At 49.6% G+C, this 19,443-nt stretch overlaps 1 protein-coding gene across 4 annotated transcripts in view; it reads right to left on the bottom strand.

The window, feature by feature from the left end:
• Positions 1–19,443, bottom strand: part of NHS (NHS actin remodeling regulator) — a 335,151-nt gene that overhangs the window by 96,693 nt on the left and 219,015 nt on the right. Inside the window, exon 1 of one of the 4 annotated variants that reach the window (XM_032331761.1) lies at positions 9,472–10,080. The exons of 2 other annotated variants lie outside the window; for them this stretch is intronic. In XM_032331761.1, the coding sequence (XP_032187652.1) occupies positions 9,472–9,505 (34 nt within the window). In that variant the 5' untranslated portion in view covers positions 9,506–10,080. One more of the 4 variants, XM_032331760.1, reaches the window with a different exon arrangement.

Genomic DNA, 19,443 nt, shown 5'->3' with positions numbered 1-19,443 from the left:
GTTCCATCCATGGTGCTGCAAATGGCAAGATTTCATTCTTTTGATGGTTGAGTGATATTCCATTGTATAGATACATGACATCTTTATCCATTCATCTATCGATGGGCATCTGGGCTCTCTCCATAGTTTGGCTCTTGTCGATAATGCTGCTATAAACATCGGGGTGCATGTGCCGCTTCAAATCTGTACTTTTGTAACCTTTGGGTAAATACCTAGTACTGCAATTACTGGGGCATAGGGCAGTTCTATTTTGAACTTTTTGAGGGAACTGCCATCCTGTTTTCCAGGGTGCCTTGCCAGTTTGTTTTCCCACCAACGGTGTAAGAAGGTTCCCCTCATAAATATTTGCTTAAGATTTTTTAAATGGAGAGACAACAGATAGTTCAGGTGTTCATTTGTCTCAGAGAGGGGGCAGTTTTAGGATCATAGAGATGCAGATGTCAGGAGGATTTGTAAGAATGATTTTTTTCTGGCTTCCTGGGAAGGTTATGACACATCCAAGGTGGCCTGATGCCTGCCGCTGCTGCGGTCATCCCAGCCACTCCAGTGATTCTGGGATGTCGCTTTGTGCCTCTGGCTTTTAGACTTCCCTCCCCCTCCCTCTGACTGTGGGCTCTGAGCCACAATACTGAAGCTGCCAGATGTGGGGATCTGATGCGCGAATACAGTCCGTCCTCAGCCCTGGACTGTCCTAGAATCATTCCTAAGTTTTTCTTCTAAATTCGGGACACATATTCCCATGGAAAAGCTGTTACAAATGACATTCAGAGTTCCTTCCAAGTTTGTCCTTTAAGACTTATTTCCTCCATAATATTGTGGGGGAGATACGCTTTTGCAGCAAATGAGAGTAGGAAACAATACTGGTATCATGATAGTGAATTAATGTTAACATAACTCAAGAAGACGGTTTTAAAAATTCATCTTAAATGCTGGTGCCCAATGAAATGTAAGACTAACTAGAGAAAGAGCAGTCAGCTGACAGAGACCTTGGGGTCTACAACTGGAGTATCTATTTCTGAGGATTAATGACACTGGTTCTCTAAGACCAGTACCACTACAAAGAGTCACTCATTCCAAAAATAGTATTTTTTGAGTACCAAAAATCCTCTAGGCAATATGGTAGCAGAGTTGAAAGGCCTCGTCCCTACTCTGAAGGAGCTCATACAACGGCCAACTAAAAAGATACTACACCACATACGTGGTTTTCAGAGCAGCTCACACATCCTCCGGACCCATGCTGTGTTGTGCCTGGCAGTTCAGGGAGCCACAGGGCAGATATTGGGGGAGCTTTCTGGACCACTAGTTTTACTCACTGAGGGTAGATTATTTTATATTAAATAATGTAGAGAACTGTGCTAATTTTATAGGAATGTTTAGGCTGACGCACACAACTGTAAAGAAATCTTGAGGTCTACAGAAGGCTGTTTTGGGCCATAACTAACTGTACCACGCCCTCCTTCTCCACCATTTGGCTCAGATCCCCCTCAGGGGTACTAGTTCATCCTCTGCCCTTGGAGGTACCGCTGATACATGGGCGTGCACAGCCTGGGGGCTACGCAAAGGGAGGAGTCTGAATCACCTTGGGTGATGGCAGGAAAGGCTGCCCAAGGAAGGTGATGCTTAAGTCCAGGCTTCCAGTCCAACCAGGAGTGGGCCAGAAGACACACGACATAAAGCGTTCTAGAGAGAGGACAGTGTACACAGGCCTCAAATTGTGTAAGAGGGCCTGGTGTGATGAGGAAATGCAAGCAATCTGATGAGACTGGAACACCCACCTGACTGGCACAGGGAATTTCAGAGACGCAGGCATTATCATTTCAAAGCATAAGAAAGGCTGAGGAGTCCAGGACGTCTCTGTTCTAGCCAAGAGGTGGCGCTGTTGGCCCTGTGCAGCTTGGTGGCTACCCAGACCAAGTGGCCTTGGAAAACCCAGGAAAGCAGACGGCCTAGTGTAGAAGGGAGGCGTTTAGAAATAGGATTCTCTAACTCCAATAAGAGCTGTGATCGTTACCTGCTCCTGTTACTTTGCTCAGGAACTCTGAGTGACATCACGCATAACCCTTGCAAGCGCCTTCCACAGCAGGATGCGGAGATTCAGAAATGAGAGGACAAACCGTCCTTCCCTCGCGCTGGGAAACATCATCCCTGCCCGCTGAACTGCCCGGACGGGCAAGCAACGAGGTGGGCAAATCTGCACTGTCACCTCGTGACCTGCCACGCCCTCTGGCTCTGGCCACTCCATCACCTCCTGACCGCAGGAGACATTTACGACCCTCTCCTAGGAAATGAATATTTGAACAACAGATCATTGACAAACAATGCTGAGTAATAAATATAACAGTGACAGGCAGTCAAGTTAATTAGCAGAAAGTTCTAGAGTCGTTATTGCAACCTGAAAGAGAAAGGAAAAGGCCTTACCTCCCACCCCCCACTCCACCTTCTCAAGACCTAGGACACTATTGGTTCTGTCCCTCATCTGACACCTCTTTTGAGCTTATATTTTGGGGGGGTATCTCCACTGATCGGTTTTTGCTCCCTCAAATCAAAACTAAGTTCCCTTCTGCTTTGGCTGATCTGAGCAGAGGCCGCAGCCCGTCTTTTAACATTTAACCTGTACACCGGCCTCCGAGCACCCCCCTGCATTGCGTCTGGGGTCATCATTTTCAAACCACTGCAGGCAGAATCACCTGGAAGGAAACAGCCTGGTGTCAGACAGACCCGGGTCCACATCCGGCCCCTGATAAACCTGAGCTATAAGCCTGGGCAAGTTGTGTCACTACTCTAAGCCTCATCTTCCTCATCTATGATACAAACACAGAGCTGTGCCTGCCTCAGAGGGTCGCACTGGGGATCAGCTATGACAGAGCCATTAGCATAGTCCTGCTGAGCACATAATAAGGGGTCATTAAATGACTTTTCATATTAGCATCCTGGTCTTCCCCAACCGCCGGGCCTAAAATCTCAGCCCCAACTGTCCGTGGACAAGCTCCTCTCAAACACATAATACTAATCATTTATGACACAAAACAACTTGGCCTTACATGTTAACTGTCACACTTTAGAAGAAGTAAGTTCCATTGCTTCTTTCCGGAAACACCTTTCCTTTGTGACCTGCAGGAAACCACTGGAGGATAAACAGATGCGAAGGAAAAAAAAAAAATACCCCGAGTGACTATTTCTTGAAGCTGCTAAAATAAGTTGTTGGAAACAGGGACCCAAGAGAGATGGTAGCATAAGCTAGTGGTTTTGTATTTACACCTTCACTCAAACAGCCACCCACCACTGAAATTATCAGCCAGTGCGTGAGACGTTACACTGAGACACGGAGGAGGGTTAAAAGCATCTTGTGATACTTGGTTGAGTCTGCTTTCATTTTGCTGGAGGTGAACGGATATTAACCAAAATATGTCAACACATGAGAGATGAGAACCAGCCTCGGAAAAAATGGGCTACGAGCAGAGGGAACAGGGTTTTACTCCCGGTGACGGAAGGCATCCCTTGCCTCTGAAGGCCCCTGGAGGCTTCGCTCACACGCCTCCGACACCGCCTCTTAATGATGACAATGGCAATGAAGACAAGGGTGGTGGTACACGCTGACTCAGGGCCTAACCTGGGTCAAGCACCCCCCCGCCCCCCACTGTAGTTTTAGTACACCATTCAGCCTTCACAACAGGCCTAGGAGATTTTGCAGAACGAAGTGCAGCTTAGAAAGGTAAAACCCCAGAATGCTTCTGGCTACCAAATTCCTCCGTCTCCATCAAAGCCTGGCTCAGATCTCACCTCTTCCAGGAAGCTTCCTTCCTGTCCCTCTTCACCTCCCCCATCCCCCGTTCAGTTTTTCTTTGACCGTTTGGAACTCTGTTTGGTTTCATTTCCTTCCCTCCCTCCTTCCCTTTTTTCTAGAGCTGGAGATGTAGTCACGCACATTACATTGGGTCTCTGGATGTAGCGCCAATACCTTAAAGGTAGGGAAAGTCCTCAGTTTTGACCCCAATACATGGCAGGATGCAGGGAGATTCTGTACCCCTAGAATCTGATCTGGGCCTAACTTCTGTTAAATTGCAATGAATTGGATTTGGGGGCTTTCCCACGTTTCAGATTTCATAGTTATTTTCTACTTGATACTCTGGACCAAGGGCAGAGAAATGGCACTGTCCTAGAGAGCGCTCCATGCACAAGAATGTTGGGGAACAGGAAGTCATTTTTTTGGTCACAGAATTCAAAAGCGTCCCTTCTTATAGGGATCAAGGATGTATCTTATCTCCCGGCTATTCCTTCTGAGTCGCTCAGTGGCTGGGCTGCCACCCTCCTATAAAAGGCGAGGAGACGAAGAGAAGCAGAATGCGATTTGGCGGCAAAGAACATTTTTCCCCGGCAGAAAATGGAGTGACTTTTAGCTTATCTGCTGTCACCTTGTTAATGTGATCATTGTTCTTCAAAATAAAATCTCTTCTTACCCATGATGTGTTTCGTGCGAAAAAATTTTTTTAAAAGCAGCAACTAAATGCCAAGAAAAGAGGAGCAGAGAGAGGAAAATGAAAGGCTAATCAAGAGAAGCTACAAATCAACTTCTGTGCAAGGAAAAGCACTCAACATACAATTATCTTAATTCTCCCAGGTGGCCATTTTGCTTGCTTTCCAAGGTAGGTGTGGAACGTACTAGAAACCTGTGACTCCCTTCATTACCCCGGCTTTCAGAGCAGGAGCTAGAGGGCTGCATCAGTTGGGATGAGTAATTTATCGTCCATTTAAGCCACGGGCTCGGTGGCTGTTGATGTGTGCCCCTGGCCTGTTCTCAAGCACATCCTTATTTCAAAATTAATCATCCAGCTCTAACTTGCTGGTGAAGGTTTCCGGGGATAAAAACTTAGATGGAAGAGGGAACCTAGTTGTTAATGGCCAAACGCCATCCATGGCAAGCATAACACAAAGACAAGGCAGTGAGAGAAGAGTGATTAACTACTCTCTCGAAGAATAGATCAAAACTTCCTCTTTGCTCCATCGTGGGGTGGGCGCAAGAAAGGGGCAGAGATAACATTCCTAAGAGGCCTTCATTCTTCAAAGCTGGGGAAACACTGGCATCTTCCCCCTTATTGACATTTGGCCTCTGGATGCTGAAGAACCAGTTCTGTGTTTCAGTGGTGAGAGGATATAGCTGACATGAATTCCCTCCTGCCTCTCCTTTTTGCCATTTTGGGAAACCAGTGGTTGTCCCACACTCAACGTCAAGGAGTTACAACCACACACAAGGCCAGCACCCTCCAGGCGAGTGGAGTTTCTCAGTACTCCTGCTGACCCAAAAGAGGGACCCAGGGGGAAGGGAGCCATGCCACCCAACAGAACATTCAGAAGCACGGATGGAATTCAGAGAAGACTAGAAAACTCTGCCTAGGACACAGACAAGTAATTTCCGTCCAAGTTGACGTACAGAGGGGTTGCGTAGATAGAGAGAGTGTGGGCAGCAGACTATAGTGGTTTATAGCTTTGGGCAGCCTTAGCCCTTCCGGATCTTACTCTCTTTGGCTCCCCACCGCTTGACTTAGAGAAGGTAAGAATCAATCCAAAGCAAATCATCTTTATTTTTATGCAAAATATTGACTCTATCAAAGATGTTTCCCTTGGTTTTAGAGACCAGATACTTTCTTCTTTTTTTTTTCTTTTTTTCTTTAGTTTTAAAGATCAGCAGAGTGAGCTCATTCTATCGTGTTCTAAAAAATAGAACAAAATAAGACCAAAGGAAAAAACTCCACAAACAAAAATCCACCCCAAACTTGATACACCGTAACTTCTTTACCCTAACACGGTCAGTCCAAAGTGGCCTCCATCAACCTCACTTGGCTGGCCATACCACCCCAGGAGGGAGAGTTGCTCCCTCCTTCCTGCAGATGGGCCCCGAGGTACTCAGCCCAGCCTTTCTGGTACTCACAGAGCACTATCCTCCTGATTTGCAAGTCCCCAGGGGCAGACGCCTGCAACTGAGCCCAGTACTCGTCAGAGATGCCGCTTGGTCAAGCTCAGCTCCCTAGAGGCTGCCTCCTTCAAGGACAAGACCAGTAGTCCAGGCTCTGCGGAGTGGGAAGTAACCCAGTTGGGTAGCTGGGAAAGAGGCCAGGTCTGGGACAGAACAGTTCAAATATTCTACTGAGGAACACTCCACAAGAGACAAGGACTAAGAGACTTCAGAGGAATTTTTCAACTGTGAATTTTTGTGTTGTGCCGAGTTTTTTTTCTGGCTCGTCTCAACCTGCTCGTGTAACACTTGGCTGCATGCCCTCCCCTAGGTACACTGTTGGTATTTTCCTGTCCCATCTGCTAGTGCCTCTGGAGGACATCAGGATGAGAGGGTTGATCCAGAAAGGACACCCACTGTCCTGGCCTTCTGCCCAAGACATGCAAATGGAGAACAGCTTCCCAGCCACAAAGTTTTGCCTGTGCCAAAGGCATATTATTTTAAATATGATGCTTATTCATAGCTACTATGGACTGAGTAGCTACTAAGTGCACATGCTAAGTCCCCTGCCTGCATTCTTTCATTTCATCCTCACTTAGGGAAGAAGAAAGGCAGACATCACCATCTCTACTTTAGAAATAGGGAAGTTGCAATCACGTGACTGACAAACGGCAGAGTAAGGATTCAAACCCAGGCCTGGCAGACACCAAAGCCCATTTTCCCCATACCCTGCTGCCTCTCCAAAACCTAGCTGTCTCCAGGATAAAACTCCTACCGAGAAGCCCGCACAGTAAAAACAATGGAAATTACCAAAGCTGTATTCCTGAGGTAAAGTTATAGCTCTTGGTTTTCAGACCTGTCTTTTAAGCTCAGCATGCAACTTAAGAAATAGAAAAGAAGTTTAAAATCTCAAGTAAATGAACACATAATCTGATTACTGAAAGATAATAAACACAAAAAATGGACAAAACAGATTCTGCGGTAAGATGGTGGCAGCCCACACCTTGTTCCCTCTGAATGCAGAGTTCCCAGGAATGAATTAAGAGCCCTGAGCTGATAGTCACACTGATACGAAAGTTTTGCTTCTGGGGACGCCTGGCTGGCTCAGTCGGTAGAGCACATGACTCTTAATCTCAGAGTCATGAGTTCAAGCCCCATGTTGGGCATGGAGCCTACTTTAAAAAAAAGAAGAAGAAGAAAGTATTGCTTCTGGGAATTACAAATGCCCAGAGGTCTGGGCGTACACAGTGGCAGTAGATGCTGAGTGCCTGGCCTCTGACTGTGGACTGGCTTAAGGGTCTGGGCCCTGGGAACTTCGCCGGATCAGCGTAAACGGCTCTCAAAGCTGCCCAAGGCCCCAGGGCACCGCAGACTGACGGCAACAGAAGCCTGAAGCTCCAGTCCCGTGCTCCATGTTTCCTGAAGACCACCAGTCTATCAGCTATAAGATCAAATGTTTTTGGTGCAAGGCTATGCCTGTCTCCAAGTTGGGAAGATTCTGCAGGGGCTGAGGAGAAAAGAAAGCAGAGAGTTTTATGTTTCCCTGAGTTATTCCTATGCTTATAAGGCAATCGTATGAAACGATTGTTCCATGGCTTTAAATCTAGTAAATAAAATTCCCTTTGAGACTCTGGTTTGAAAGATGGTGAGGATCAGAGTAACTACTTTGTTTATGTAATAAACACACACCCCAAACTGTAACATTTTTATAATGAAACCTGGTGTAATAAAATTTGTGTTGAGGCAAAAAGCAGTCATTTTCCCCTCTGTGTTTACTGTGCTGAATGCAGTATCAGCCAACCGCATGCGGTGCCAGCAGCTTCGAGAAGGTCAAGCCCTCTGCCGTGGAGCTCCTGTAACCTTCCTTCCTTCCCCCTCCCTGGCCTGCCAGCCATCCTCCTGCCTTGGATCTCCAACTCTCCCAGGTAAACTGGGTCAAGCTTTTCCAAAGGCCTTCTCCCCATCTTCCTCCTTAAGCTCCAACTGGAAACTTCCAGCCAGCACCTGGAGGGGCTTTATTTCTTCGGGATTCTTTCTGATTACTTGGCCCTTCAGGCCCGATGACCACCACCTGGCTGTTGGACACTGTCCCCCAGATCCAGCGATCCTTCCGCGACTGCGTGAACTTAGGTCCCTCACTGTCTCATTCAGTCTCCTGAGGGCCACTGGGGGTCCGAGCGGGAGCAGCGTTCTTACTTGTTACCGAAGGCAGGGACTCTCACCCCTGGCCACACGCTGGTCTCCCTGGGGTGCTTTTCAAAAACCGCACTGATGCCGGGGTCTGTCCGCGAAGATTCTGACTTAAGTGGTCGGAGGCACAGCCTGCCCATCCCACAATGTATGATTTGGCATGAGTGGACTCACCTTGCCCACCCCCGAACCTGTGTGCCACGGTGTGCTGACGTCACTGACAGACATTCAGGGCCACGCATCGGAAGGGGCCTGGTCCTCGGGCATGAACCCTTCCCCTCCTAAGGGGTCTGCGGTAACAAAGGAGACACAAACCAGTGCCGCCCCATCACCACCCCTGGAAAGGCAACTCAAAGGGAGGCTTCTCCGACGGGGAGGTGGGACGACGCTGTCTGTGGGCCGGGCTGCCGCGGCTTAGGCCGGTGCTTGGCCCCCGGAGCACGGCCACCGGCTGCGGCCGTCTCCACAGAGACAGTGGAGGCAGATGTGCAAGAAGCTGGCTTAGCTGGCACAGGACAGTGGCAGGCTTCAACGCTCACACTGCCCGCCACCCCAGGGAGCGGAGGTGGAGTTTATCGCGAACTGTAAGGAAGCCACTGTCCCTGACGTTTGGGAGCCTGAGTCACTCTGGGACGGCTAACCCCACCGCAGGACTACAAAGACTTCAAGACTTTTCAAGCAGGGGCCAATGTGTGGCTGACCTTGTGCGGTAGAGGCTCGCAAATGGTTTAAGGCCACATCAGATGGAAAGGAAGCTGGAAATCGGAGAATCTGGCTCTGAAGACTCCCTGTTTGGGGCTGCCTGGGGGCCAGAGGGACATAAATACATCTCCCCGTGGACTCCCAGGACGAGGGCAGGACACTGAGGAATTCCCAGCAGACAGAGGGGGCAGGGCGCCCGCGGAGGAGAAAGGGACCAGCAGGCCTCTTCCCAGCCACCCCAGGCCAGAGCCCGAGAACCCTGTCCTGGGCCGCCCCCCACCCCCCACCTGCCCTGGGCTCCCCTCTGCGCCCTCTGGGAAGACATGCAAGTGTCGGGGTGGAAGAAGAAGCGAGAGAGAGAGGCCTGTGGTCTGTCTTAAGCCATCCAGCACCTCAGAAGGAGCACCAACTTGCAAACTTGGCCAGCCAGAATGAACTACCAAAGTCCCCAAGCTCAGGAGTCGCTGACCCCCAAATGTCAAGGTCAACCCTGAGGGTCAGGCACGGCCTCCCTTCCTCACCTCTGCTCCTGTGGAAGGGTTCCCTTTCTTCAGAAAGCACACTCCTCATTCCGCTCGCCACTGGGCCTGGCTTGTCCCAGTTCCCTCCCCCTCCTCTTGCCCAAATACCTGCATTCTTGGGCAGGCAGCAGGCGACAGGCATGCTCAGATTCCCGCTCTGCTTCTTAAGGACGGGCCTTTTCTTTCATCCAAAGCCCTCCCGGAGCCCCCATTGCTGAAAGCTGATCTGCTGAAGTCGGCAGGCAGAGCAGGGGGGCGGGAGGGCGCGAGAGGGCGACCTTCCACGAGGAGGGTGGCAGATTTTCACACAACATCTGCGCTGCCTCCGGGACTCCCCCCTGGAGGGGGAGATGGTCTCACCCAAGTGCGGGGCCAGCTGCTAATCCCTCGGGGCTCACCGGAATGGCAAATCAGGACTCCAGGGTAGCCTCAGACCCACCCTGTCTCCAGAGGAGGGGCTTAGAGCACTTTCTTTCCCAGCCCTGAGGAGCTCAGAATGCCCTGGTACTTTCCTGGGGGCCTCTCTGCTCCCAGTGCGGGAGGCCAGGAGGTCAGCAGCGTCCCCAGCACCTGGGAGCTTGTTAGAAATGCAGAATCTCAGGCCCCATCAGTTTGGGAAGCTCTGCCAAGTGCCCGGGGGCTACGGAAACCATGAGCCTGAGACAGGAAGCCGGACCCATACCACAGTCCCGGGAAGCCACAGCCGCCCAGCCCCCATGCCAAGTGTCCAGGCGCGAGGAGGAGGACACACATCCGTTCTCCACCAGAAGGAGTACAGACACCCCACACGGCCACAGCCAGCAGCCCAGCCTGGCCACCCATTCCCCGCACCGGGCTGGGGCCGGTTCACTTGGCAGTGAAATTTTAGGTCAGTGCGAGGGTGAGCTGCTCAACAGGCCTGCAAATATTTGCACACACACTGAAGGAGGGGCGGGGGGCAGGCCACAATTGGCGTTTGCTCTTTTCAGGTTGCAAATCAATTTCTGGTCCCCTCCCTGCCCAACGCACACACCACCTGTATCAACACGTCGGGCCGCCGGCTGCCAGGAACAACAGTCAAGTACACGGCAAGGATCCTTGAGTGCCTTCGCAGACAGCAGCCGTTCTGGAGCCTGTTCAGACCATCCTCTTGGCAGGAAGGGGAGAAGTCAGGGATGCCCACAGCTCTGCTCCAAGAGCCTTCGTGCCATCATGGCACACGCTTCACCTCCCCCCTGAACCCAGCAACGAATACATGTGCCAGAGCCGGCAGGGCGGAGACAAGGAAAGAACACAGACCCATGGAAGGTCAGAGAAGAGCTTTGCTTTCTAGTCCAGAGACAACGCCTGACATAACCCCCAGTGAGAAGAAGACCCTCTGAGAAGCCAGAGAGTCGCCTCCCTGCACCCTGCCCTGGGACCCCACTCCTCAGTCATGAGAGCAAGAGCCGGGACAGGTGACTTCGTGTCTGGAGAGCAAGAGAATGGCGCGGCCGTTGTGGGATGCATCAAGCCAGGCCAGATCAACACGGAGTCTGGCTGGAACCTTGGAGAAGCGACCCAGACAGAGTTTTCAGCCATGCAAGCATCTGTCAGTGGCCTCCGTGGACAGCAGGGCCACTGCCTCAAATACAGTGAATTGCAGAGTTCCTGCCCCCGCCCCTTGCCTCCCCTGCTCAGAGGGGAGGCCCCGAACTCAGCAGGCCAGAGAGAAGGTGCGGGGCCGGCAGGCCAGGGAGGAAGACCGAGCAGACAGAAAGCAAACAGGGTGGCCCCAGGCTCTCCTGGGATTTGTGTGGGCTCTCAAAAGCAATCATGGTGGGCTTCTGAGTAGAAAACCAAGCGAAAATAGTACTTAAAAATCTTCTTTGGAGCCCTGGTCTTGTCTCAAACAACAATCGCTCATAAAAAGACTCTCACGAATGGAAGGAAATGATGCCATTGTTTTATTTTCTATGGGAAGTCATAATAGTTTTTAAAAGGTTAATCTCCTTCTCAGCCCTGTTTTTTCCCTTCCAGTGACCCCAAGCTGAAAAGGAAAAATATTTGCACTCGGTGTTTAAAAACCACAGTGAATTAGCTTTTGTTGTTCATGGCAAAGCCAGTATTTAGCTGCCCAGAATCAAACCAGATGTCAAGGAAGAGAGAAGGCCCTGCAGCCTGAGAACTTGCCTTTCACCTTTCCAGAAGGGCCGAGAAGACAAAATGGAGGGAGCTCGCTGGTCAGCAAACCTGAGAGGTGGTTCCGACGCAAGTGCCGGCGCTCTTTGTGGGGTGCTGTGTGTGGCAATGAGCGTGCCACGGCCTTGGGACCCCAGATGCCTGATGCCTCTTGGCTTCTGGAAGTTTCCTCTGTGGACACAAGGGCCAGCAGCACAATTTCCACTATTTCCACTAGACCAAGGTGAGCAGTAGAGACGGACGGAGGGGAGGATAGGGCGCCAGAAAAAAAACAACACAAAGGTGATCAGCAGGACTTGCTGGAACACTAAATCTATCAGAGAAAGTATTTAAGAAAGAAGGAAGGAAGGAAGGAGAAAGACAGACAGACAGACAAAAGGGAGGGGGCAAGGAAGGAAGGAGGAAGAAAGAAACTAACTCTAAAAGAGTAGGTTTTCTTTCTGTGGCCTTCCAGGGAAGTATGAGGAATAGATTATTAGTCAGTCTTGTTTTTCTTTAGCACACCACCCACCACAAGTCACAGCTTAAATTAGGCAAAAAAAAAAAAAAAAAAAGGACACCATTTCCCCAGATGTGATCATGGGCCCATGGCTGTGCTATGTAGCATCTCATTTAATCCTTACCATAACCCTGCTGTACATTCCGTTTTATTATCCCCATTGTACAGATGAGGAAACCAAGGCTCAGAGGCTTAAGGAACTTGACTAAGATCACAGAGCTATTAAGCTGGCAAAAGTCTTTGTTTTTATCACCGATGAGGCCCAGGGGACGAGATCAGTGCCTGGCACAAAGCAGCTACTCCGTAAATATTTACTGAATGAAGAAAGCAGGGAAGGGCTTTGGGGGCACTGGTGCTGAGATCTGAAGCATGGTTAGGATTTATGCAAAGATAATGGTCAAGGCACACCAGAAAGAAAATAGGTAATGGACAAATGCACCTCTAAGGAAACAAAACTGTTTCACAAGATTGCAAAAATGGGCAGGAGGAAATAGCAGTTAAGAACACTCATGTCAGAGAGACTCCGGTCCTACCACGGTTCTGCCGCCTTAGGTTGTGTGAACACGGCCAAGTGACTTGGTCTCTCAGAGCTTTATTTTCCTTATCTGCAAAATGGTGATGAGACTATTACCTGCTGTGGCAGGAACTGTTAATTTCCTATCAAACCTTCCATGTTCACCTTGTCTTTCATATTGATAACACCTAGGTTTTTTAAAATAGGGTCCACGGCCATACAACCAAAAGGCTACATGCCCAGAATTCCCTTGGAGCTGGGGGCTGCTATCTGGCCAATGACATAAAAGCAGTTGTGGCATGGAACTTCTAGAAAGTCTCTTTAGCATAGAAAAGTCATCTCCTTCTTTCATCCTCCTGTGTGGGCCGATGATGTGATGACCGGCGCTCTGGCAGCCATCGTGGACCGTCAAGATGAGGGCCACAATCTAATGGTGGAATGAGGAGCTGGAAGGAGCGTTGGTCCTCACTCCCGCCGAGTCTCTATAACCACTCTGCACTTCTTTTACATGAGAGAGAAATAAAGTTTTGTCTTTCTGAAGCCTCTGTTCATCTGCAATGGATATATTTACCTCAAAGAGGTTCCAGGAGGATTAAATAATATAATGCAGACCAAGTAATTAGTGCTGGGTGCTAGACACAGTACACACACAAATCTAAGCCAACATATTTTGTTGCTCTTATCACTATTAGCATCGTTATCATTACAAAATCTAGAATACTCCCTTATTCAGCTTGAGGCCGAACCCTCTTCATTCAGTTATTTAACTCCATCTAGTCAATTTGCTTAAAATTACTCAAAATTGTGCCTTTCATGAGAACGTATCTACAAGACTTCCTACGAGGGGGTCCCTGATAACAAAACAAAATACTTCTCTTTGAAGTTCATCACCAAATCATTCATACAACCAATAATATTGGAAAATCTAGGCCTGTTCGTGAAAGGCGAGGGCGGACTGCTCGTAGGTTAGAACTTCTGAGCACGGAGACTGGGAAGCAGTCGGTGCCTCAGGAAGTCTCCCGTTTCCCACCCAGACAGACTTCCATGTCGGGACACATAGGGAAAAAAGGTGAAGATACAATTTGCTAAAAAAGATCTGAGCGTCAGCACGGTATGCTGGACTTCCAGATTTGCCAAAATCTGTGCATCCTTCAATCTCCACTTAGTGTCTTTGACAGAGTGTGTTTTTTTTTCCTGATTGATAAATGTTTCTTAAAAGACCTAAGGAAGGAAAGACTAATGAGCTGGCCACAGGACTGGCACCAACGATCCACTTTGGAAAACTATTGCATATCGGGTCCCACCCTAAACCCACTGACTCAGGATCTCTGAATGGAGGGCCCAGGAATCTCAATTTTTGAAGCTGTCTTCAAGGAACCTGAGCTTCAAGGAACCATGCAACCGTGCGGCGCCGTCAGGCTTTGGCACTGGGCTCCAATGCTCCCCTCCCCGGCCTCGCTCTAAGGCTGGGTTACCGAGAAGCAAAGTCAACCATGGCAATTCTTGTTCCACTGGTAAACGGAGGGGGTGCTCCCGGTAGCAGGGGCGTGAGGGCAGCGAGCCAGGACAGGGGAAAGGACAGAGCCCTGATGCGGCCTCTGCTGGACACGGAGATCAGCCTGACCCCGCAGGAAACTGCAGAGTGCCCCTCGTGCCACAGCGCTGGTCTCACCTCAAGGCAAGGAAGTTGGGGGGCTCACAGGGGGCAAGAGGCAATCCTCCCAGACAGCCGTGGAACTGGGCCTGCCAGGAGCTGGGGCACCCAGAGCGCCGGCCACCAGCATCAGCACTTGCGTGCCTGCGGCTTTGCTCTCGGCTGAAGCCCTCGTGTCTGCCCTGTCCCTGCAGACTCCGCCCAAGTGTCCCTTTTACGGGAAGGGTCTTGGGGAAGAGTTTAACCCTGGAGGGAGGTTTTCGAAATTTAATCTGGTCCTTCCGTGATCAGAGGTGCCTAGCCCAGGCAGGAGACTCGCCGCATCCGCTGGAGTGCTCCCTGGCGGGCCCACCTGTGCCTGGACCGGCCCCACATCCATGTTCCAGAACCGTTCTCCCAAGTTCCCGCCACGCTCACTCATCGACTCTGTAACAAGCGACTCGAGGAATCTGGCCGCCTGTGATCGGGATCCTCTCCCTGCTCCCCTGACACATCAAGATGCAGGCCACCAAGCTTCCTTTGGCTTATTCTCAGCGGCTCCTAAATAGGTCACACCACTTTGGAGACTGGCCAACAGCTAATTCCATATTCACCACTGACCTGTTTTATTCCTCTGGTATTTCAGGAAAAAGAAGGGTGAGTGCCTCTTCTCCTATGTCTGAGTCCCCATCCCCCAGAGCAAAATCTGTAGCCCAGGCCACTGTGGTTGGTCCCGAGCCACCAGTCCCTGTCAGTGGCCTGCTTCCCTGACCTCGCTCGCGGCCCATCTGCTGCGTTCCTGGACATAAGCGCACGTGTGTGGGAAATTAAAGGCCCAGCAGGCCCTGGCTGGAGCGGCCTTGGCCCACAGCTGGTCTAGCCACCACCAGGCTTAGTGCCAGGGCCTGCTGAAGCAGCCCTCACCACGCGGTCAAGAAATGGGGAGCATCAAAGATAAAGCACACCCCGGTCACCCACCTCTCAGCTTCTTTTCATCAGTACATCAGCCAAGTACAGTGTATGTAGCACTCTCTTCCCCTACAGAGCCCCACCACTACTCAGCCTCTGTACTCATTGAGGAAGTGCCGCCATCTTGATTTTTTTTTTTACGTGAGAGCAGAGAGGGACCCAGGAAAAGAAGCAGAGAAAGGAGTAAGGAGCGAGGGGTGCTGAAAAGGGAGAACAATATGCTTTCCTTTTGTGGTTCACTGAAATCTAAGAAGCAGCTTGATACTTCCAACCAAAGTCTGCAGCTGGAAAAAGAAAGAAACCCAGGCCTGTCTTGACTGTCTCATCAGAAGCTGCTCTGTAAGAAAGTCCGTCCCCCTCTCTGTCTCACCCCAGATTCCAGCATTTGTTTTGTTTTGTGACATTTAGTTGTTGTTTTCCCTTTTCCATCATACACTCGGAAATAATCTGCAGCTCAGTGTGCATGGCAATCTGGCCCTCCCAGGAGAACAGAAGTTGTGATTCTTAAAAGGGTTCTCCTCGCTCTTCCCACTGAATCTGAAGCCACCGCGTAAGGAAAGTCTCTGATACAATAATGATAAAATTAATATTCTGTTCACTCAGCAGATATTTACTGAGTACCTACTTCGTGTCAGGCATTGCTTTAAATGTGTTCCGTGTACAATTTCAGTTCACTCTCACAGCTACCCTATGAGGTAGATACTAGTATTACCTCCATTTTACAGATCAGGAAACTGAGGGCACAGAGGTTACATAACTTGCCCAAGGCACTGGAAGTGCTCAATGAGCCCCTCACTACTAGGCTGGGTTACCCCGACGACAGAGGTTTGGGAAATTGTTCTCTGCCTCAGAAAGCACAGCGTCACCATCTCCCACTGCTCGTGTCCCTACCCCACGTCAACAGTGAAGACCAGAACCGGAATCCCAGCGACCTACAGGAACTGTCATTTGCTTTGCCGAGTGTTTAACATCCATGGGCAGGTGCAGCTGTGTATGTGCGTGCGTGTGTGTGTGTGTGTGTGTGTGTGTGTGTGTAGGTCCGTGGGTGGCTATGTACATATACCCTTACATGATGTTCTCCCCGAAGCCTGGAAAAGGGGTTCCCGTTCATAATAAAACTGAAAACAAGATTCTGATCTCTCCACCTTGCATGGCCCTCCACTGCTATTGCCCCAAACTGGGATGAGAAAGGTATTCACACACCCTTCTGGCGGGGCTAGGACCCCTCACCCTGGGCCTGAGCTGCCGCTCAGCTCCAGAACCTTCTGCTCAGCAGGGGCTCCAGACTGGGCATGAACAATCACCAAGTTTCCTCAAAAAGCTAAAAATAAGACTACCATCTGGTCCAGTAGTTCCACTACAGGGTTTTTACCCAAAGAAAACGAAAGCCCTCATTCAACAAGATTACGTGCACACTTACGTTCCTGGCAGCATTATTTACAACAGTCATGACATGGAAGCAACCGCAGCATCCACTGATAGATGAATAAACAAGATTTGGAGTGTACACACACACACACACACACACACACACACACAGGAATATTACACAACCATAAACATGAGGAGATCTTGTCATCTGCAGCTACCTGGAAGGCGGACACAGAAGGTATTATGCTAAGTGGAGTCAGTCAGACTGAGAAAGACAGGTACCATGTGATTTCACTCATGTATGGAATCAAAAGATAAATGAATAAACAAGCAAAAAGAATCAGGCCAATAAAGAGAGAACTGAGGGTTGCCAGAGGGAGGAGGGATGGGGGGGACCAAGCAAAGTGGGTGAAGCGGAGTACGAGACCCAGGCTTCCAGGCATGGAATAAATAAGCCATGGGAACAAACAGTCCCGCACAGGGAGCACAGCGAGTGATACTGCAGTCGCGACACATGGTGACACAGGCGAGCTCCACTTGTGAGCGCAACACAACGTGTTGTCAAATCACTGTGCTGTACACCTCACGCTAATAGAATGTTGGGCGTCAACTATACTCCATTAAAATTTTTTTTTAAATAATAAATTACCGGGGTGCGTGGGTGGCTCAGTGGGCTAAAGGCTCTGCCTTTGGCTTAGGTCATGATCTCGGGGTCCTGGAATCGAGTCCCGCATCGGGCTCTCTGCTCCACGGGGAGCCTGCTTCCCCCTCTCTCTCTGCCTGCCTCCCTGCCTACTTATGATCTCTGTCCGTCAAATAAATAAATAAAATCTTTTTTAAAAAGTTACCAAGTACTGGGATCACCACAGAGACTCCGAAGATAAATTCATTCAAACACAGCTGTTTTAGGAGAAGGGGCCACAGTGTGTTGAGCCACAAGTAGGGCCCCCAGGTTCCCATCTGGATCCAAAAAGGATATAAAACTATCCACACCTTCCTCTGACACTTGGTCCTACCAAAGTGTTCGCCTTGCCTGTAACATTTGCGTCTTCAGAGCAAATCAGGCCTAATGCTGGGTGGAGAAACCCAGACCTGTGGAACCCGCAGCATTCAGTCAGCAGCTGGATGAGAATCTGGGCAAGGAAGGGGAGGCAAAACCATCAGGTCCGCTATAGTTCTAGAATGATCTAACACTTCACTTAGGAGTTCTTGAGGATCTCAGCGAAAGCAAAACTGCATTTTATCCAGAAGGGGAAAGAACATGAAAATGGTCTAAAGATCTAGACCATTCAGGGACAGAGAGAGCAGACGTTGACCTCCAAGGTCCTAATAGTTGCAATAATCTGGCTCAGTTCTACAGGGTGGTGGCCCAGCCGCTGTCTTAGTTTTTGTAAGTCCTGACTCTAAGAGATGAGTGGAGTAATGAAGGGCATTTTGTGTCTAGTCCATATCGTGGGGTCCGGGCTCCACAGACACTCTGCATGGAGGGGACCCGGAGACAGAAAAATTAGAGGATCCAGCTCAATAAGGAGCCCAGGAAAACCTCAGTCTTCACATGTCATCAAGCATGAAATCATTTCACCAAGAATGGTGCTGGCCCTCACCGAGCTCCTGATGGATGTGAATTAAGTTTATTTGGCTTGGCTACCTCAGATAAGGAAATTCCTGCAGCTTTCCAGTTCCTTTTAGATTTATTTGACATGACATCATGCACTCTGATGTGGGGTTCCTGAATGAGTCCAACACAAGGAGAACGGATATGCCAGAATGATAAGACTGGCTGAAAGCTTAAGGAGTCAACGTGGGTGCGGGAGAACACAGGAAGGAGATAAAAGTCATTTCTCATTTGTCCACTCAACGACAAGAATCAGACACTTGACCAGTCACAAAACTTGCAGTAACGGGACCACGTGGTTACACCTGGAATTCTAGTCTTTCATTCTGGGAGTCCAAGTAAGAGATCCCGCAATGTATAAAATGGGTTAGCTATCCATTCTCCTGAATCTGAAATGGTTTGGAGATGATGCAATTCACAAACAGAACGAAGTCTTTCGTGCCGGACAGGCTTGCTTTGGCCCTCTCCTTTGAAGCCGGTCAAATCACTCTGGCTGCCTTTGAGTTATAAGATGCTAACCTCCGTGCTGCATCTTTACCTTGAGTGTTTTGGGGCCTGGAATTTCATTCCATTGTGTCCTTTGCCTTTTGGAAAGCATACCAATGTTTCAAGACAGGAAGACAAAAGGCAAGAAGACCTGCTGTATCTTTCAGACACGGATGTGGAGCTCATCACTTAAAAACTTAGCCAGCTTCCCGGGGCTTGGTCCCAGGAAGCACGGCAGCCTGCTCTAAGTCCGTCCCGTGTCACTGTGTTTAAGATCCTGCCATGTCCAATCAGAGAGCGGTCCGTTCCAGGGACGGCTGGGGACGGCGGTGTATTTCACAGCCATATCAGTGACAGTGTGAGATTATTCCGTGTACATGAAGATAGCAAAAGAGAAAGTCCCAGAAGCCAAGCTGAAAGGGAACTTGCTATGGCTAACTGTGGCTGCACAGGGGCTCCCCACTTCCCAGTCTTCTGTCAAACATCCTAACCAGCCTAAGAAGAAACCCACTTGGCACCAGTTTTCTAGAAGTATCTTGAGAAGGATTACCTTGTCCTCGTCAGGCCGCTAAGCACTGAAGAACCAAGGGATGGGATGGATAAGGAAAGCAGAGGACAGAGATTAGATCTGCTCTGTCCAAAGTGGCAGCCACAAACCATATATGGCTACCGAGCCCTTGAAATGTGGCTGGTGTGAAAAAGGATTTTAATTTTAATTCACTTGAATGCTGATGCTCCTTCTAGTTATCGGAAGAACCCGAATATGCGATCTACTTTTTCAAATTTTGTGGAATTTTATGGAATCCAAAAACAGCTACTAAATATTTCAAATC

Source organism: Mustela erminea, chromosome X (genome assembly GCF_009829155.1).
Source record: "Mustela erminea isolate mMusErm1 chromosome X, mMusErm1.Pri, whole genome shotgun sequence".
Taxonomy (NCBI): Eukaryota; Metazoa; Chordata; class Mammalia; order Carnivora; family Mustelidae; genus Mustela; species Mustela erminea.
The sequence above is the reverse complement of the archived record's forward strand: the minus strand, read 5'-3'. Positions and strand labels throughout refer to the sequence as shown.